This window comes from Oncorhynchus masou, chromosome 30 (assembly GCF_036934945.1).
Source record: "Oncorhynchus masou masou isolate Uvic2021 chromosome 30, UVic_Omas_1.1, whole genome shotgun sequence".
Lineage (NCBI taxonomy): Eukaryota > Metazoa > Chordata > Actinopteri > Salmoniformes > Salmonidae > Oncorhynchus > Oncorhynchus masou.
In genome coordinates this window covers 36,315,060-36,337,346 of record NC_088241.1, presented here as the reverse complement: position 1 = coordinate 36,337,346, position 22,287 = coordinate 36,315,060, and the positions used below count along the sequence as shown (strand labels likewise).

The following is a 22,287-nucleotide window of genomic DNA, read 5'->3' as shown; positions in this document are numbered from 1 at the left end:
TGCAAAAGACACATTCGTGTATAAGAGCTAATCATTTGATGGATTGTGTGTAGAGTTTTGATGCAAAAACACCATTTTGAGAAGAGTTATAATAGTTTTGGATGAAGTGTTTGGTTTTTCAAGAGATGTGTGACGTTTTTCATGTTGTGTGTGTGTGTGTGTGTGTGTGTGTGTGTGTGTGTGTGTGTGTGTGTGTGTGTGTGTGTGTGTGTGTGTGTGTGTGTGTGTGTGTGTGTGTGTGTGTGTGTGTGTGTGTGTTTTGGCGTTGTGTGTGAGTCTAGAGAAAAGGAGCCATAGTTTCAGAAATCATGTGTAAGCAATGGTCAAAAACTGTAAGGCATATCAAAACAGAGTCCAGGATATACAGTGCATTCGGAAAGTATTCAGACCCCATGACTTTTTCCAGATTTTGTTACGTTGCAGCCTTATTCTAAATTGGATGAAATAAAAGAAATCTTTGTCAATCTATACACAATACCCCATAATGACAAAGCAAAAATGATTCCAAATCAAAACAGTAATACTTTATTTACGTAAGTATTCATAATCTTTGCTATGATCCTGTTTCCATTGATCATCCTTGAGAAGTTTCTACAACTTGATTGAACTCCACCTGTGATAAATTCAAAAGACGTTTGGAACCACAAATAGTCTTCCACGGCTGGCCGCCTGGCAAAACTGAGAAATTGTGGGATAAGGGCCTTGGTCAGGAATGTGACCAAGAACTGAATGGTCACTCTGACAGAGCTCCAGAGTTCCTCTGTGGAGTTTGGTGTACCTTCCCGAAGGACAACCATCTCAGCAGCACTCCACCAATTATTATGGGAATTCTAATTAAGGCCATTATGGTAGACTGACCAGACGGAAGCCACTGCTCAGTAAAAGGCACATGACAGCACACTTGGAGTTTGCCAAAAGGCACCGAAAGATTCTCAGACCATGAGAAACCAGATTCTCTGGTATGATTGACTGCCTGAATGCCAAGCGTCACGTCTGGAGGAAAACTGGCACCATCCCTACGGTGAAGCATGGTGGTGGCAGTATCATGCAGTGGGGATGTTTTTCAGCAGCAGGTACTGGGAGACTAGTCAGGATCGAGGGAAAGATGAACAGAGCAAAGAGATCCTTGATAAAAACCTGCTCCAGAGTGCTCAAGACCTCAGACTGGGGTGAAAGGTTCACCTTCCAACAGGACCACGACCCTAAGCACACAGCCAAGACAATGCAGGAGTGGCTTTGGGACAAGTCTCTGAATGTCCTTGAGTGGCCCAGCCAGAGCCTGGACATGAACCCTATCGAACATCTCTGGAGAGACCTGAAAATAGCTGAGCAGCGGCACTCCCCATCCAACTTGACAGAGTTTGAGAGGATCTGCAGTGAAGAATGGGAGAAACTGCCCAAATACAGGTGTGCCAAGCTTATTGTGTCATACCCATGAAGACTCGAGGCTATAATCACTGACAAAGGTGCTTCAACAAAATACTGATTAAAGGGTCTGAATACTTATGTAAATGTGATATTTCAGTTTTTTTATATGCATTATCTGTGACGAGAATACAGTATGCACATATAAAGTGAGTAAATCAGTGAGATACATTTTTCAGAGATCAAATTGCATTTCATCAGAATAATGTTGCAGGAATGCTAATCCTATCTGTTCCTAACTACAGAAACTATTTTAAAACAATAAACATTGTTCATTTTATTACATTTGTGTCAAACGTGAGACGTCCTCAGTTGTGTCAAACGTGAGACGTCCTCATTTGTGTCAAACGTGAGACGTCCTCATTTGTGTCAAGCGTGAGACGTCATCTTCCTCTCCTGTTAACATCCTTCATCCTATTCCATATCGTCCCTGGTTGTGGACCCCATTCTATTTGTCTCAGGTCCTTTAAATTGTTACCTGTCTGTGTGTTTGTAATGTCTTGTGACAGCTGATTTGGTTCTGGCTCCCGAGTGGCGCAGTGGTCTCAGGCACTCCATCGCAGTGCTAGAGGAGTCACTACAGACCCTGATTCGGTCTTGGGCTGTATCACAACCGGTCGTGATCGGGAATCCCATAAGGCGGCGCACAATTGGCCCAGCGTCGTCCGGGTTAGGGGATGGTTTGGCCGTCATTGTAAAATAATTATTTGTTCATAACTGACTTGCCTAGTTAAATAAAGGTTGATCAAAAAAATGAATGAGTGTGTTTGTGCTTGTAGATTTCCATGTATAATGATTACTTGTGGAATCATTACTTATGTATACCTACTAGATTAGCATATAAGGTGATCTTTTACAGTTACTGCATGCAGTATATTTACATGGAAATCAGCATTATCCAATGCATACACAGTACCTGTAGCCTCTCTTACACAGTAGCTGCCATATTCACATAATGGTGTGTCTTAAATGTCACCTTATTCTCTATATAGTGCACTATTCTTGACTAGATACCTATTGGAATCAGGTGCCATATGGAACACGAGCATAGCGTGGAAGAGCTGGAGCGTTAGAAGGGCTCCTGACGTGAGATGAGAGAGGGAAAAACAGAACTATTGAAAAGAGGAGAAAAGCCACATATCCCCGAACCTGGTGGCTCCACTGTGCTCTCTCTCTGTTTGTTTGGGTGAAGATGGAAGAGGAAGTGATTCAACTTGGTTACACCACCTCATCTGACTTGGTGAGCTGCAAACAGAAGCCCGGGGGGAGAGAAAGAAAGAGAGGGACTGAGAGATAGCAGGAGAATGGGGACTGAGCGAGAGAGAGCAAGTTAGGAAGAATGTAAATGTAAACATATGTTAATGTAAACATGCTGTATGTCTCCCGTGCCAATAAAGCCCATTAAATTGAAATTGTATTGAAAGGGAGAGAGAGAGACGGACTGAGAGGGAAAGAGAGTGAAAGTGAGAGAGAGACTGGGGGAGAGAGAAAGTAAGAGAGACTAAGAGAGAGATCTTTGCAGCCAAGTAGAAACATTCCTCCTGTCCCAACCTGAAAAGAGCTGCGTTCCTCTTTCTTCTACAGAGAACAAAAAAATGGGTCACTGTCAAAAGAGGAGGACATGATACTTTTAGCCGGCGAAAAAGAAGCCAAACTTCTTTCAATTTGGAGGAGTGACGTGTTGTTTTATTCCCGTGCTGGGATGTAATCTTGTTTTCTGCCCCTCGCCATTCACTCACACTTCCTGTTGTTCCCGTTCACACAAACACACACACGCATGCACGCACCAACCTGGACTCATAGTTACATAGTAAATGTAAATCCTGGGCACTCAATTATTAGGATTCGTTTCGTATGGTATGTATGTGTCCATCTTGTAGGATACGTTATGAATTACAATCCATATGATATGTTACAAATTGGCAAAAAAAAAATGTTTTTATTTAACTAGGCAAGTCAGTTAAGAACGAATTCTTATTTACAATCACAGCCAAACCTGGCCGTCACTGGGCCAATTGTGCACTGCCATATGGGACTCCAATCATGGCCGGATGTGATGCAGCCTGTATTCAAACCAGGGACTGCAGTGATGCCTCCTACCTTGAGATGCAGTGCCAAAGACCCCTGTGCCACTTGGGAGCCCAAGTCTGATATGTGAAGAATTCCAATTTGCTGTGACTAACGTTAGGTAGGTGGCTATTGCTAACATTAGCTAGGCTAGTTATAGGGGTTTAGGTTATGGTTAGGAGTTAGGTTAATGTTAGGGTTTAGGGCAAGGGTTAGTTAACCTGCTAAGTAGCTGCAAAGTAGATAATTAGCTAAAGTTATCCGTGAAGAGATTTGAATACGCAACCTTTGGGTTGCTAGACATTTGCATTATACACGGTGGCCCATCCACCCCTACCAACCACTCTACTTTCATTTTTTGCCTTCAGTAATCTTCTGTCATATGTAACCATAGGAAACGTTTATATCATACTAATTTCAGTGTCCCGGATTGACGTTTACTATGTTACATCTAGTCTATGAGACCAGGCTACACACACACACACACACACACACACACACACACACACACACACACACACACACACACACACACACACACACACACACACACACACTGACTCTCAGCCAGCCAAACACCTCCTAATGTGTCTCGGCTTTATTTGGCAGGGTGTTCTTTTAGGTTCTGTTTTAGTTTCTGTTACAGATGATGAGAGACGTTGGTGTAACACTGGCGTCATTCAAGTCCTCAACAGACCCTAGATGTTCTCTGCCTTCGCAGTCTTTGCTTGTGTGCCCCTGACGTCAAGGATGAGTTGTCTCCCTAGCTACCGGCCTGTTGAGCGATTCTCCTACCTTTGATTATTCAGACTCTTTGTCGCCATCCCAAATGGCACCCTATTCCATAGTGCACTACTTTGAGACGAGCGCATTATGGGCCTTGGTCGATAGTAGTGCACTATAGAGCGAATATGGTAGAGTTTGGGATGCATATTTCTCTCTGTATGTCTCCTCTCTCCCTTTCACCTCCGTATTTCACCTCCCCTAAAAGCCACTCATATTGGAGACCAGCGCAGTGTTGGGGCGGAACAAAAACCTCCTTTGTTTTCCTCTCTCTCTTTCTTGTGGCAGCAGAGGGAGGGAGATGGCTTCTTTGCTTGCCTCTTTTTTTTTTTTTTTTACACGTTCATTAGTGTGTGAAAAGCTCAACACAACCACTGCACAGACAGACAGGGTTGGAGAATTCAGAAGTTTCAGACCAAACAATTCACTCCACAGTTTGATATGCGTCACTTGGAGGGAGCAGCACAACGGAGGGCCTCTCGTCTCTACACCCTGATGGTATGGTTCTAATGCACCATATTCAGGTGAACATTAGCACTTAGTGGTGTGGCTTTAGCAGCTTGGTGTATATAGAGCCTGGTTTGGATGGTGACCTGAGGTTGGGCTAGCGGGCAGCCAGGGGTCAGAGAGCGATCATAGTGTCTAGTCGGGTGTTTCATCGCTCTGACATAAGTTACCGCCCTGTTCTCACGGTCTCCGCCCCACAGGTACCCCAGGACGAGTGGAGTAGGGGGTTCTTGTCCGTGGGGAAAGACGAGGAGATCCCATGCAGGCGTATGCGCAGTGGCAGCTACATCAAGGCCATGGCGGAGGAAGACAGCGGCGACTCAGACTGCAGCCCCAAGCCCTCGCCCAAGGTGCAGGCGCGCCGGGCGAGCTATCTGAAGGCCACACAGCCATCGCTCACCGAGATGACCACCCTCAAGTGAGTAGATATGTAGACTGAAAGATAGATGCTTCTGTAAATTCAACAATAAAACACAGTGGAATGCACATAAAATACCTTAAATGTGTTTTACAGAATTAATTATGGTGCATTGTGGGGAAATGTTGTGGATGTGGAAAGAGCCTCTGGCTCATTAACATCTTTTAAGGTATGCCTTGTAAAAGGCTTCGTTTGTCGCACCCCTGAGTGAGAATGCTGCACCCCCACAGAAAACACTACACTCAATTTTGTGAATTTTACAAACCTTGTCCTGAAAATCTATAGTAATTTACTGGACATTTGATTCCAGTGTCATAATAAATTTTGTGGCACACTTAACAAGCATTATTGGGTGTATGTTTGAGCATTGGAATCATTAACATATTTTTAGGTGTGTCAGGCATGTGTGGTGCAGAATAATTCCGGTGCAGAAGAGCACATTTTATTACGGCAGGAGAGATATATAGAGTCAAAAACCTCCTCCAGCCAACAAGGCAAAGTGTATAGGGCGCACAATAGTCACACAACATAAATGTTTAACAATACAAATAATCTTAGTGAAAATACATGGAAAATAACAAACGCTTAGTCTAGTGTGGACAACACTTAACACACAAATAATTTCACGCAAAGACATGAGGGGGAACAGAGGAATAAATACATGTAGTGTGATTGGGGAATGCAAACCAGGTGTGAATGGAACAAGACAAAACAAATGGATAATAGAAAAATGGAGCGGCGATGGCTAGAAAGCCGGTGACGCCGAACGCAAGGAGGGGGGCCGACTTTGGCGGAAGTCGTGACAAGATGTGTCTTATAAGAGGCTAAATTTGTTGCACCTGTTAGTGAAAATGCTATGCAAATTTCACTGATATGTGGTAGTGGCTCCCGGATAATTACATTTACAGTGCCTTCGGAGAGTATTCAGACCCCTTGACTTTTTCCACATTTTGATACCTTACAGCCTTATTCGAAAATTAACAACTAAAAAAATCCTCAGAAATCGACAAACAATACCCTATAATGACAAAGCAAAAACTGTTAGAATTTTTGCAAATTTATTAAAGTAATTACAATAGAAATGCCTTATTTACACAAGTATTCAGACCCTTTGCTATGAAACTTGAAATTGAGCTCAGGTGCATCCTGTTTCCATTGATCATCCTTGAGATGTTTCTATAACTTGATTGGAGTCCACATGTGGTAAATTGAAGTGATTGGAGATCCCACAGTTTACAGTGCATGTCAGAGCTTAAACCAAGCCATGAGGTCGAAGGAATTGTCCGTAGAGATCTGAGACAGGATTGTAAAAAGGCACAGTGAGGAAGGGTACCAAAACATGTATGCAGCATTGAAAGTCCTCCAGAACACAGTGGCCTCCTTCATTCTTAAATGGAAGAAGTTTGGAAGCACCAAGACTTTTTCTAGAGCTGGCCGCCTGGCCAAAATGAGCAATCGGGGGAAAAGGGCCTTGGTCAGGGAGGTGACCAAGAACCCAATGGTCAGTCTGAAAGAGCTCTAGAATTCCTCTGTGGCCAGACGGAAGCCAATCCTCAGTAAAAGGCACATGACAGCTCACTTGCAATTTGCCAAAAGGCACCTAAAAATTCTCAGACCATGAGAAACAAGATTCTCTGGTCTGATGAAACCAAGATTGAACTCTTTGACTCTTTGACAAGCATCACTTCTAGAGGAAACCTGGCACCATCCCTATGGTGAAGCATGGTGGTGGCAGCATCATGCTGTGGCGATGTTTTTCAGTAGCAGGGACTGGGAGACTAGTCAGGATCGAGGGAAGATGAAGAGGGCAAAGTACAGAAAGATCCTTGATGAAAACCTGCTCCAGAGAGCTCTGGACCTCAGACTGGGGTGAAGGTTCACCTTCCAACAGGACAACGACCCAAAGCACACAGCCAAGACAATGCAGGAGTGGCTTCGGGACACGTTTCTGAATGTCCTTGAGTGGCCCAGTCAGAGCCCCGACTTAGACTCGAAATTGAACTCATCCTGCTGAACTTCTTCCTGTTTCCGTTGATCATCATTGAGATGTTTCTACAACTTGATTGGAGTACACCTGTGGTATATTCAATTGAACATGATTTGAAAAGGCACACACCTGATACTATAAGGTCCCACAGTTGACAATGCATGTCAGAGCAAAAACCAAGCCCTGAGGTCGAAGGAATTGTCCTTAGAGCTCCGAGACAGGATTGTGACGAGGCACAGATCTAGGGAAGGCTACCAAAAAATGTCTGCAGCATTGAAGGTCGCGGCAGGGTAACCTAGTGGTTAGAGCGTTGGACTAGTAACCGAAAGGTTGCAAGTTCGAATCCCTGAGCTGACAAGGTACAAATCTGTCGTTCTGCCCCTGAACAGGCAGTTAACCCACTGTTCCTAGGCCGTCATTGAAAATAAGAATTTGTTCTTAACTGACTTGCCTAGTAGAATAAAGGTAAAATAAAAAATAAAAAAATCATTCTTAAATGTAATATTGGAATATTGGAACCAGCAAGACTCTTTCTAGAGCTGGCTGTCCAGCCAAACTGAGCAATCAGAGGAGAAGGGCCTTGTTCAGGGAGGTGACCAAGAACCCAATGGTCACTTTGACAAAGCTCAGGAGTTCCTCTGTGGAGATGGAACAAACTTCCAGAAGGACAACCATCTCTGCAGCACTCCACCAATCAGGCATTTATGGTAGTGTGGCCAGACGGAAAACACTCCTCAGTAAAAGGCACATGACAGCCCGCTTGGAGTTTGCCAAACGGTACCTCTCCTCTCAGATCATGAGAAAAAAGATACTATTGTCTGATGAAACCAAGATTGAACTGAATGCCAATGGTCACTTCTGAAGGAAACCTGGCACCATCCCTATGGTGGTGACAGCATCATGCTGTGGGGATGTTTTTCCACGGCAGGGACTGGGAGACTAGTCAGGATTGAGGGAAAGATGAACTGAGCAAAGTACAGAGAGAACCTTGACGAAAACAAGTCTCTGAATGTCCTTGAGTGGCCCAGCCAGAGTCTGGACATGAACCCGATCAAACATCTCTGGAGAGACCTGTAAATAGCTGTGCAGAGGCGCTCCCCATCAAACCTGACAGCTTGAGAGGATCTGCAGAGAAGAATGGGAGAAACTCCTGAATACAGATGTGCCAAGCTTGTATGTCATACTTAAGAACACCGAGGCTGTAATCGCTGCCAAAAGTGCTTCAACAAAATACTGAGTAAAGAGTCTGAATACTTCTGATATTTCAGTTTTACATTTTTTATAAATTAGCAAAAAAACGAATTATGTTTTTGCTTTGTCATTATGGGGTACTGTGTGTAGATTGATGAGCGGACAAACAACAATTTAATCCATTTTAGAATAAGGCTGTAACCTAACAAAATTTGGAAAAAGTCAAGGGGTCTAAATATTTTCCGAAGGCACTCTCACATAGGTGACAGATCAGAGTGGCAGCAAGTCTCAAACCTTTAATGGTCGAGTGGCTAGCCATATCCTTTTTATTTGATTTATTTCACCTTTATTTAACCAGGTAGGCCAGTTGAGAACAAGTTTTCATTTACAACTGCGACCTGGCCAAGTGCGACAAAAACAACAACACATGGGATAAACAAACGTACAGTCAATAACACAATAGAAAAATCTGTATACTGTATGTGCAAATGAAGTAAGGAGGTAAGGCAATAAATAGGCCAATAGTGGCAAAGTAATTACAATTTAGAAATTTACATTGGAGTGATATATGTGCAAATGAGGATGTGCAAGTGGAAATACTGGTGTGCAAAACAGCAGAAAAACAAAAACAAATATGGGTTTGAGGTAGGTAGTTGGTTGGATGGGCTATTTACAGATGGGCTGTGTACAGCTGCAGCGATCGGTGAGGTGCTCTGACAAGCTGACGCTTAAAGTTAGTGAGTGATATATGTCTCCAACTTCAGTGATTTTTGCAATTCGTTCCAGTCATTGGCAGCAGAGAACTAGAAGGAAAGGAGGCCAAAGCAGGCCACTGGATGACCAGTGAATTAAACCTGCTGGAGCACGTGCTACGAGTTGGTGTTGCTATGGTGACCAGTGAGCAGGGATAAGGCGTACCTTTACCTAGCAAAGACATAGATGACCTGGAGCCACAAATTTGGCAATGAATATGTAGTGATGACCAGCCAACGAGAGCATACAGGTCGAAGTGGTGGGTAGTATATGGGGCTTTGGTTACAAAACGGACCGCACTGTGATAGACTACATCCAATTTGTAGAGTGTTGGAGGCTATTTCGTAAATTACATTGCCGAAGTCAAGGATTGGTAGGATAGTCAGTTTATTGAGGGTATATTTGGCAGTATGAGTGAAGGAGGCTTTGTTGCGAAATAGGAAAATCTGTAGTCCCAGTTAGTTTAGAAGCCTTTGTTAAGACCTAAAGTGCAACTGATATAAAACACCACATTACAGTTGGTATGCTGTAATACATAATTACATATTCATTATTAGCAATTGATTAATATTTCAATACAATTTAACAATTGCATTGCTGTTTTGTGTATTTAAATGATTAATGCAGCATACTGTAAATGATGGTGTATTGTAGTGATGTGGAAACTAAGCTTCCTGAAGCATTGAGGCTTTCCAGACAATTGTATCAAATAAATGTTTTAATTACTCAAGGCTTTGATCAACACATTGCACACTAGTGGCACCTGCTGGTCAAAGGAATGTAGAACAGACACATTATTATAGATGACGTCCCACCCGCTATAGCACTTGTACAGAGTAGGCTTTTTGTGTTCTATCAAAACCAATGTTAAATCAATCAGGTGGTTGTTCGACAAAACAAAACTTCAGACATCTATGTCCATTTGATCTGTTTTGTTGTGTGATTATGGCCAGTTTGGAAGCTTTTATTTAGGCCTCCATAAGTGCAAGTCATATAAAACACCAAGTATTCATTGATATGCTGTAATATACAGTACAATTGCCTAGCAGCCAACCTGCTTGCGCCAATCCCTTGTAATTACAGTAAAATATTGTTAAAATAACTTTCTTACAGTTTGTTAGTTACTTTTACAATATCGTACTGTGTTTTATTGCTTTGACATTATAGCAATTTACAGGACACTTTCATCACTTCGTTACTATGAATTTCTCAGTAATGCATTGGCACTATCCAGGGATGGTCAGACATATCATAAGATATCTTGCTGTAATTACAATAATTTTTGAAGACCAGTTTGTCCTTAACTAGAACAACATTTTCAGTAATGGTTAGCAAATCTTTTTTACTTGCTATGACGGTGATTTGTGTTTTTTTATAAACCTTGGTTTATAAACTGTAAGTTGCCAACTACAAGAGGGCCCACTAGATGACAAATGTAAATGTGAAAATTAAAACTTGCAAAGAACATAGGGTATGTTACTGGGTAATTACAATAATATGCTGTAATTGTAATTTATACTGTAAATTCGATCACAGTAAAATATTTGCTACTGTGGAATGAATTACAGTAACTTACTGGCCAAATGCTGCCAGTAAGTTACTGTAAATTTGACAGCAAATGTTTTATAGTGTACAAGGGAAATAACGTTGTGTGTGTGTACGCGTGTACATTTGTTTGCGTGTGAACATGCGTATGCGTGTTTACAGTCCATGCAAATGCATTCATGGTTGTGTATCTGTTAACATTATACATTAAGTTTACATTATTTGCAATGACACAGCATGTTGTGTGTGTGTGTGTGTGTGTGTGTGTGTGTGTGTGTGTGTGTGTGTGTGTGTGTGTGTGTGTGTGTGTGTGTGTGTGTGTGTGTGTGTGTGTGTGTGTGTGTGTGTGTGTGTGTGTGTGTATATATACTTTGTGGTTGGAGCAGGTGATTCAAAGCGGTTGCCTCATACAGCATGGTGCCTACGTCCTAAGTGGCACATTCCCTCTGACCAGAGCCCCATGGGCACTAAATATGGAATAGGGTGTCATTTGGGACACAACCAGTATATGGAATATGTTTGTTAGTATCCATGACCCTCACTGACCTGAGCTCTAATTCCATGGTTCATGTTTATGCTCAGTATGCATATTAATGTGTATGGTTGGATTCTTCTTCATGGAAAGCAATATGATTGAAATGACAGGTTTACAGATTCAGACCCTCCTATGTCTGATAGTCTGTCAGGCAGGGATCGACTGGGACCAGAAGTCAGCCTTTTCTTCCCATCAAGACCCTCACACTGGCCCATTTTGTTCTGTGAAGCCCCCCATTATTTGCCAAATAATGATAATGTGCAAACCCCCTCCTATTTAGACAGGCCAACCCATGGCCAGTTTGTTTCTGCTGTCAGGTGATGTGTATTACAAGTCAATTAATTAACCTTCCCTACAAGAGATGTGTTAACTTCCAAGGTTTAAAAGTTGACTTTCATAATTTTCACACAGTTGTCCTGTGTCGAATCTCATTCCTGGCGTAACAGCAAATCCCTTTCAGTGGTGGAAAAAAAGTACCCAACTATCATAATTGAGTAAAATAGCAATACCGTAATAGAAAAATGACTAAAAGTAAAAATCACGCAGTAAAATTCTACTTGAGTATTAGCATTTGGTTTAAAATATACTTAGTATAAAAAGTAAATGTAATTGCTAAAACACTTAAGTATCAAAGTAAAAGTATAAATCATTTCAAATTCCTTATATTAAGCCTCTACAGGATCAGTATCCTTAAAGTTGTTGCTCAATATGCGATAATGTGACGAGAATGACAACAGCCAATTCCAGGAAATAGACATGTTTTATGGGCAGAAGGCTTACATTCTTGTTAATCTAACTGCAACTTCAATTTACAGTAGCTATTAAAAGTAAACCTTCACTGGATCAGTCAAACTTTGCAAACATCTAAATTACACCCAGAATCATCTCAAGGTATAGTCTTTCTCTTGCATTTCAAAGATGATACAAAAAAAACATGTGTTTTCTATGATCTTTTACCAGATCTAATGTGCAATATTCTCCTACGTTTATTTCACATTTCCACAAACTTCAAAGTGTTCTTTCAAATGGTATTACGAATACGCACATTCTTACTTTAGAGGTACTGAGCTACAGGCAGTTTGTAACGGCTCTCGTTTGTTGAATGTAGAGTGGACCAAGACGCAACGTGGAAAGTATTCATGATTTTAATATTCAAAAACACTCAAACAAAATAACAAACGTGAAAGCGAACAGTTCTGTCAGGCAAAAAAAAAACACTAAACAGAAAACAAGATCCCACAAAACCCAAAAGGAAAATTACAACTTATATATGATCCCCAATCAGAGACAACGATAGACAGCTGCCTCTGATTGGGAACCACCCTCGGCTAAAAGCAAAGAAATAGAAAATAGAGTCACACCCTGACCTAACCAAACAGAGAATAATAGGGATCTCTAAGGTCAGGGCGTGACCAGGAGCGCTGAGCCGGCACAATCCGTCCTGGCTGAATGCCCACTCTAGCACCGCAAATGCAAGGAGCCGGTGAGCGCACCGACCTGTGAATGCGCACTGTCTCCAGTGCATAACACGGTGCCTGACCAGTCACACCGTAAGCACGGGGAGTTGGCTCAGGTCTAAACCCTGACTCCGCCAATCTCCCCATGCCCCCCCCCCCCACATTTTTTTTTTTTTTTGAGTTGCCTCTCGGGCTTTCGTTGTTCTAATTCCCCGTATCGCGCCATTCCTCTCTTGCTGCCTCCATCTGCTCACATGAGCGGCGAAACTCTCCAACCCGCGTCCAGGGTCCTTCTCCATTCAGGATTTCCTCCCATGTCCATTCATCCTGGCCACGCTGCTTGTTTTTGGTAGGATCTTCTGTAACGGCTCTCGTTGGTGGTAGGAAGAGTGGACCAAAGCGGAGCGTGGAAAGTATTCATGATTTTATTTTCAAAAACACTCAAACAAAAATAACCAAAGTGAACTCGCACAGTTTTGCCAGGTACTGACACTAAACAGAAACAAGATCCCAACAAAACCCAAAAGGAAAATGACAACTTATATATGATCCCCAATCAGAGACAACGATAGACAGCTGCCTCTGATTGGGAACCACACTTGGCCAAAAACAAAGAAATAGAAAACATAGACTTTTCCACCGAGTCACACCCTGACTTAAACCAAACATAGAGAATAATAGGGATCTCTAAGGTCAGGGCATGACACAGTTAGATTTGGGTATGTCATTTTAAAATTGATGGCAGATGGCAAACCAGATGGCACCATTTTCTTGGTTTTTTTAAATTTACGGAAAGCCAGGGGCACACTCCAACACTCAGATATAATTTACAATTGAAGCATGTGAGTTTAGTGATTAGAGATTAGAGATTAGAGGCAGTACGGATGACCAGGGATGTTCGGTTGTTAAGTGCATGAATTTGACTATTTTCCTGTCCTGTTAAGCATTGAAAATGTAACAAGTACTTCTAGATTTCACAGAAAAATATATGGAGTAAAAAGTACATTATTTTCTTCATGAATGTAGTGAAGTAAAATAAGTCAAATATAAATAGTATAGTAAATTACAGATACCCCAAAAAACAACTTCAGTAGTACTTTCAAGTATTTTTACTTAAGTACTTTTACACCACTGTTTCACTGTACGTGTTCATGAACAATTCAACAGTATAGAGAAACATCTGAAAGGAATCATGTAGCTGCTGCATTTACAAGATAAACACAGAAAAGTTGCTCACACAGATACAGGACCACCCATCCTATTAAGTAGACAAGAGATTGTCAATGAAAGCATTTTACTGCATATCACAATGATGTCATCTTGATTATGTACTTCATTTTCATGCATTTCATGTCTCGTATCTTTCCCAACACTGCCTACATGAGGGCACATATTCTGACATCACAAGATCCCCTAGTGTGTAGTCTCGGCACAGAAGCAACACGTCTGTCAGTGGTGGCTGGTGGCACTAAATCGGAGGACGGGCTCATATTGAATGGAACAGTATCATGCTTGGTACCAGTCCATTTGTTTGGTACCAGTCCATTTCAATCATTACTATGGGAGGTAATGGTGTCTGTCCATTATCTCCCATGTAACAGTCTGGTGAGCTTACTACTACTACGGACGTATACATGCTTGTGTGTGTGTTCACTCGCTATAAAACCACCACAGTGATACACACGTATAGCCTATAGAAGAAAAACAGTGTTTGTTATCTCTCCCACTGAAGTCAGTGAATAATGAAGTCTGTAATAAACAAGTTTCTATGAGGTGAATATCAATGAATCTCTCTCTGGATGCTCAGTCATCATTACGGAGAGAGCTGAGCACTGTGCGATGCCAATTATGTAATGGTGGTGCAGCACAGGGGCAGGTTAATGACTGTAATAGGCCCATACACATGCACACACACACACCAAATTACTTTAAAGCTAGAATCCTTAATTGAAACAATAACAAAACGACACCCCACCTCTGTTTCGGTAAAAAGCTGTGGAATGGACCTGTAGAAATGCTGGAGAAATGTAACCACTTAAATTCATAGACAGAGCTATGAAAGGCAAAGACTGACCATCCATTATATAAAAAATAGAGTTTTAATCATGTTTTGAGGATATACAGTATATGTTTACATTTACTTTGTTTACAAACATTGGAGTCAAACAATCTTATATTTTGGGTTCTGATAAGGTATGAAAGTTAAACTAAGCTCACAAGGTATTTATATATAAGTCCAAAAAATGGATGTGGCAACTATGGATTTTAGCATTAGTAGTCTTGGGGACTTCCATCAACTCCTGATAGGACATCACAATACAAACAGAAAGGTAGCTAGCTATTGCTGTTGGGTGGAGAATAGAGGGACACAGGGATTAGCTGTAAAGAGGGACACCGGGATTGGCTGTTGTCTCAGTAACACTCCAGCCTATTGGGTGATGGTAAAAGCTCCTTTCAGAATATCTAATATAATGTTTGTGTTGCAAGCCGACAACATTGCATCACTCAACGGTTGTGTGCCACGTCATCAGATTGATATATCACAGAATGTAGTTGGCTGATATTTGAAACATCTGTCCAGGCACTCTGATATCTGGTATAGGTCTGCAATGTAGTCAGCCTGGAATGCAACCATAATCTAGTGCACTACTTTTGATCAGAGCCCTACGGATCCTGGTCAAAAGGAGTGCACTAAATAGGGAATATGGTGCCATTTGCGACACAGCCTCTTTATTCAGTTGATATGTTTACTTCCAACCAGAACACAATGTCAGTGTCTCCGTTTATTCAAACCCATAAATAAAGCCAGTCTAAATTGTGAGGATTATTATTTTATAGCCAAAGAGAGAAAACAGATGTTTAGTGAAAAATAATGACATCCATTTTGACAACAACAAAAAACTCCCACTGTCTGTATTGTTTGAGTCAAACTAATTTGTTCCTGGCCTAGATTTAAAATTTCTTCATCAATTCTATTTTGACAGAAACAGACTAAATGAATGCGTTATAATAACAACAAACTAATCACAGAGAGAAGGATTTATTTTTTCCACACAAAGTGTGGAGACATCCAAACATATGATGCTGTAAAGTCTCAAAGCATCATTTTGCTTCTTTGCAACGTATGCTGTTTAAAATGATGCTGTTTGTATGCTGTTTAAAAACTTTGGGATGCTGGACACAAGCAGGCATGATGAGTGCAATCAAGATGAGATAGTCGATGTATCAGCAGTGGGCACAGAAAATGACGTGTTTGACTGATTCAATCGGAGAGGACTTCACTTCATCCATATGAACGCACTGCTGCCGAAATTAGAGGAATTAAAAGTCCACGCTTCTAACACACGGGCTGCAGCAGTTGCTGGGAGTGAGACTTGGCTCGATGGGTCATTTGAGGACAATGAGGTTGAGCTACCGGATTATGGCATTCATAGAGTTGACCGAAACCGAAACACTGGCAGTGTGTGTGTTTTTACTAGGAATGATGTGTATTTTAACCCTCGTTCAAATCTGATAATGGATGGTCTTGAGGTTGCATGGGTAGACATACTAATTCCTAAATGTCATCCTATACTTGTTGGTGTGTGCTATTGGTCTCCTAAGCAGAATAATTTATACGATTTACTTGAATCGATTGCTGAGATCACAATGTATTTGCTGATAAGGAATATATTCTGCTTGGCAATTTTAATACAAATGTGCAGTTATCAACCAAGAAAAGTACACTAGTAAATGTCCTGTATAACTCGAATATGTTATTTGGACTGAAGCAACTGATTGTTGACCCAACCCGGGTCTGTATTGACAGTAAATCAACTTTGGATTTGATTATTGTATCAGACCAAGAGAACGTCTTTCAGTCAGGAGTCTTAAATGTTGGTTTTAGGGATCATATGGTAACCTATTGTACCTGTAAGAAATCCAAAATACTACTAGAGGCAGGTAATAACTACATGAAGGTGTGGTCTATGAAAGAATACTCAAAGGAACGTTTTGTAGAAGTACTTTGAAAGTAATTCTGCTTTGAAAGTTAATAAACTTGTAAACTCACTTTTGAGAAAATGGCCTGTTTTGGTACTACTACTGGAGAGCCCTACTTTGTCTACACCCATTCAGCATCGTTCACACCCTCTTAAGCTTTAGCCCCACACAACTCTTTAAGGGTTGAGCAGAGCGGTCTGTACTAACAGCAGTCAAGCAACCAAGTTAACTTGCTAGCTACTTCCAGACACAAATGAGAGAACAGCTCACTGAACATTACTGACCCTAGCAGAGCTGGTTAGTCTGTTATGTTATCCAGAGCGTTGTTGACTGCAAATGTGCTGTCAGATTGTCCAATTGTAAATTCAGAGCGTTCAGAGCGCACACTGGACTCTCTGGTCGAGGAGTAGGGTTGATCCGAACGTTCTGACCTCACAACGGCAGTCAAGCACCCAATCTAACTGGCTAACATTGGCTAGCTTGCTAGCTACTTCCAGATACATAATGAGAGAACAACCCACTAACCATTTACTCGCCCTACCAGAGCTGGTTAGGCTATTTTTATGTTATCCAGAGCATTGGTGACTGTAACTGTGCTTCTGGCAACAATTTAATTATGCTTTTTTGCCAACGTTTACCGGCCATATTCAACAGGTGTTGAGCGTTCGTAAATTCCTCAGTTATTCTGTGCTCTGGTACTCTCAGACGAGAGTGCTCTGAAATCGGAGAAGATGGCCAGGCTGAATTTACGAACACACCCGAAATGGTTACTTGCATAGTGGAGTCTTTTGTTAAGACTTGTAGGTAGCTAGCTAGCTAGGTAAACAATGAACCATAATCCAAACTCATGACATTACAGTAATCCCAATTCATGACCAACCAGGTTCAATGTTAGCTATCTAACATTAGGCAATAGCTAGCCAAGCAAATGGCTCAGAGAGACAAATTCTAAGATCATACACGTAACGTTGGCTAGAGAGCCAGCCAGATAACGTTAATGTCCATTGCTTGTGTCCATTGCTCGTGTTTCTTAGCCCAAGCAAGTCTCTTATTATTGGTGTCCTTTAGTAGTGGTCTCTTTGCAGCAATTCGACCATGAAGGCCGGATTCATACAGTCTCCTCTGAACAGTTGATGTTGAGATGCGTCTGTTACTTGAACTCTGTGAAGCATTTTTTGGGGCTGCAGTTAACTCTAATGAACTTATCCTCTGCAGCATAGGTAACTCTGGGTCTTCCTTTCCTGTGACGGTCCTCATGAGAGCTCGTTTCATCATAGCGCTTGATGGTTTTTGCGACATTTACCAAATAGGGCTATTATTTTAATTGAAACTTTATTTAACTAGGCAAGTCACTGTATACGACCCCTACCTCGTCACCACACAACTGATTGGCTCAAATGCATAAAGAAGGAAAGACATTGAACAAATGACCTTTTAACAAGGCACACCTGTTAATTGAAATGCATTCCAGGTGACTACTTCATGAAGCTGGTTAAGAGAATGCCAAGAGTGTGCAAAGCTGTCATCAAGGCAAAGGGTAGCGACTTTGAAGAATCTCAAATATAAAATATATTTAGATTTGTTTAACACTTTTTTGGTTACTTCATGATTCCATATGTATTATTTGATAGTTTTGATGTCTTCACCATTATTCTATAATGTTTTTGATTGTCTTATTGCCTGTTGGTCTACATATTTCATTATAGTGATTGTGTTCCCCATACTCTATTAATCTATATGTTTCTAGATATGTTTTGTGTATTTGATTTGTTGATGTAGGGCTCACCTGTAAAAGTATTGATTCGGGTCTCACCCCCTGTTAAAATAAAGGTTAAATAAAATAAGTAACAGTATACTTGAGTTCTAATTTAATTTGAAAAATTCTCAATAGTGGTAGAGACTGACTCAGATGACCTCTGGGAGCCAACTCCAAAGAGACCACATTCAAGTCCTCCATGTCCTCTAATTTGGCCCTTATCTTAAATAGTTAATTTCTGTGTTGGGAGGCATTGGATCAGCGTTCTCGCCACGTTTCCTGTTAGTACCTTTGATGTAGGGAAGCTTATGATCCATCATGTATGACATTCCTGGGAGTTTGTCAACATTTTTTTTATTACCATAGCATGTTGGTATGTTCTCTCTATAGTTATGTTCTTGAGTATGTATCAATTGACCAATTCGGACACTTGGAGGCTACTTGGGTACATTTGGGCGAACTCGTGAGGGACACCTGGGAGACTTCATATTAAATATTATGTAGCTCTCTCATTCTTGAACATATCATTCGGAAACTTTGCATACACACTGTTGCCCTGTTCTGGACCACATCTACATTTGAAAGATGATGCAAAATAAAAAATAGAAAAGGTATGTTTTTGTTGTTGTTTGTTTGACCTTTTACCAGATCTATTGTTATATTCTCCGACATTCATTTCACAACTCCACAAACTTCCAAGTGTTCCATTTCAAATAATATCAAGAATATCCATATCCTTGCTTCAGGGCCTGAGCCACAGGCAGTGAGATCTGGGTATGTCATTTTATGCGGATATTGAGATGAAGGGATTGTTTTTTAACGTTGAAATGTGAAATGAATATGGTTGATTTTTAAGGTTAGGGAAAAGTGCAGCGAATAGTGCCACTTTTTTAGGATGTCAATATAAATGAATGTATTTATGGTTGTTTGTAAGTTTGTCTTGCCTTTTAATCATTATATGTGTTATTGTTTTTACCATCGAGGACCACTTTGCAAACAAGCGTTTCAATTAATACTTTTAAGTAATATCCTCTGCTCCACATTGTACATTTTGTTGTAGCATATGTTACCCAAAATTAATTCAAATTCAATTCAAAAAATGACAGAAAGAGAAAAAGAGAGCGAGCGAGTAAGTGAGGCAGACAGAGGAGAGAGTGACGTACATAACACAGCTTGTAACTCTGTTCTGGAGGATGAGACGGACACACACACACACACACACACACACACACACACACACACACACACACACACACACACACACACACACACACACACAGAGGCCTACTGTGTAGCATGTGTTCATTAAAAAATACCTGTTCCAATGGGCCTCTCCAGGATAACGCAATCCCCTTTGAAGTCATGTTGATTGCAGGCAGGCGGACTCTGGCATTTGATTGGACACAATACATATGTTCCTGATCGTAATCAGTCTCACAGGGGGTGATCAGTCGGTGAATGGACGGAGACTGTAGAGGGATAGAGGTCCTCCATACGTCCATTTAGAGTTTTTTAGTCCCCTCTCTATTTCCTTCTTTCCCACTGCCTTTATGTCAACGCTTATTCCTCTTGCCCCACTCTCTCATCCCTTGTCTCACCCCCTTTATCTTCTCTCCTCTCCTGTTCCTCCCTTCCTCTGTCTCCAGAACTCAGTGCACCAGTCCCTGTGTGCCACTCTTTTGCCCCACGTTCCATCCATCCAAGAATCAGTAACCACGTTGGATTCACTGTGGTAACCACACTCTGTTTTATTAAGGAGGGCATACATAATTAAGGAAGACTGGACCTGTAGGGAGAGAGTCACAGGAGAGGAGGAGGATGTGTGTGTACATGTGCGTGTGCGTGTGTTGCTTGTGCAATGATTGTATGCTGTTGAACTTATATAATGTATCATATCAAGACAGTACGCTATTTACTTTTCATATGTTGTATAACACCAATACGTATGAATGGTGGAGTTGTATTTCTGGACCTACACACCACACCAAATTCTACGGGTGTTAAATCTACACTGAAAGAGTGGGGACCATATACACACTAGAACCAGTGTAAAGCGTTGGTCCCATGTTCCATGAGCTGAAATAAAAGCTGACATTTTCCAATGCGCAAAAAAAAACATCTCTCAAATGTTGTGTACAAATTTGTTTACATCCCTGTTAGTGAGCATTTATCCTTTGCCAAGATAATCCATCCACGCGACAGGTGTGGCATATCATGAAGCTGGTTAAACAGCATGATCATTACACAGGTGCACCTTGTACTGGGGACAATAAAAGCCCACTCTAAAATGTGCAGTTTTGTCACACAACACAATGCCACAAATATCTCAACTTTTGAGGGAGCATTCAATTGGCATGCTGACTACAGGAATGTCCACCAGGACTGTTGCCAGAGAATTTAATGTTCATTTCTCTACCATAAGCTGCCTCCATCGTCATTTTAGAGAATTTGGCAGTACGTCCAACCGGCCTCATAACTGCAGACCACATGTATGCCATTGTGTGGTTGAGCAGTTTGCTGATGTCAGCGTTGTGAACAGAGTGTCCCATGGTGGCAGTAAGGTTATGGTATATGGGCAGGCATAAGCTATGACAATGAACACAATTGCATTTTATCGATTGCAATTGGAAAGCACAAACATACCATGATGAGATCCTGAGGCCCATTGTTTTTAAGTTTCAGTATCTGTGGCCAACACATACATATCTGCATTCCCAGTCATGTGAAATTGATGAACTGTAATGAACTGTAAATCAGTAAAAATCAATGAAATTGTTGCATGTTGCATTGATATTTTTGTTCAGTATATATTTAACACAACATATTTAACCCTACAGGGGCCTGAAACTCATACATATCACTGTGAACCAAAAACACACCCATCATTATCATATTTCCCAGCCTGCTCTATTGCAGGTAGATGTATTTTAATTGTTTCAATATCAACGCTATGCAAATAAAAATGACATACATTTTCTAAACTAATCCAATATGTTACTTGGATTTAATGCAACCATTACTGAAATGGTTCCAGTTTACATACTTCAGGTAGTCTCATAATAGTTTTTCTGATCCTGGCTGTCATTCTGAATGCAGATTGCAGGGATCTTTAAATTCGATATGGCAGATTTCCCAACTGTGGCTGGATTACAATAAGAGTTTATCATCACTTTACAAGCCAGCACAATGTGACTTGTGGACTGTTAATTATGATATTCAGGTTACCATATTAGTTTAAAACTAGGTTTCATGCCATTATTGTAAGATTATTACGCAATTACAAAAAAGGCTTATACTTGTTCATAAATGGGTTGAAACAGTTGCTTTGTGCCTTTAGTTATTGTTCCATAATGCATAAGGTACCATCACAGTGACACACCCAGTTATGTGGCAATATCATACCTCTACCATAGACCACTTAATAAACAGGTTCAATGCTTCCACTCACAGGTGGCCAAAAATAACTAACTGAAAGCCACACCCCCACTAAGCCATGTCTCTAGTATAATTATCCAGTGTGCCTTGCCTTTTAAAGTCAAATGTAGAGTTACCACCAATGACTGTATTTGTTAGTGACAGAAACATGAATCTTGAATTCATTCATTTCTGTCCTGTTGCCTTCACCAAGTTAGTTCCTATATGAATGTTATCATTCAAATTATATTTATGACAATAAATGACATACCTCACAAGCTCTTATTCTGAGGCTAAGTGTAACCCTAATACAGTACCCTGCCAGTCTTGGTACAGGCCACGTCAGGCCTGCAAGTTAAGTCCAGTAAATTTAGTAGTGATGAATAAAATGGCTGTGAACTGTCTGGTGGAAGTTTTAAATTGACACAATACCTGTTAGCATAGGTGTCAGCTAGAGATGATGTGCAG

At 41.1% G+C, this 22,287-nt stretch overlaps 1 protein-coding gene across 2 annotated transcripts in view; it reads left to right on the top strand.

The window, feature by feature from the left end:
• LOC135522592 (disks large-associated protein 1-like) overlaps window positions 1-22,287 on the top strand; it is a 238,898-nt gene that overhangs the window by 129,784 nt on the left and 86,827 nt on the right. For both annotated transcript variants that reach the window (XM_064949012.1, XM_064949011.1), the window contains exon 4: window positions 4,983-5,200. In XM_064949012.1, coding sequence (XP_064805084.1) covers window positions 4,983-5,200 — 218 coding nt within the window. The remainder of the gene's footprint in view (window positions 1-4,982; window positions 5,201-22,287) is intronic.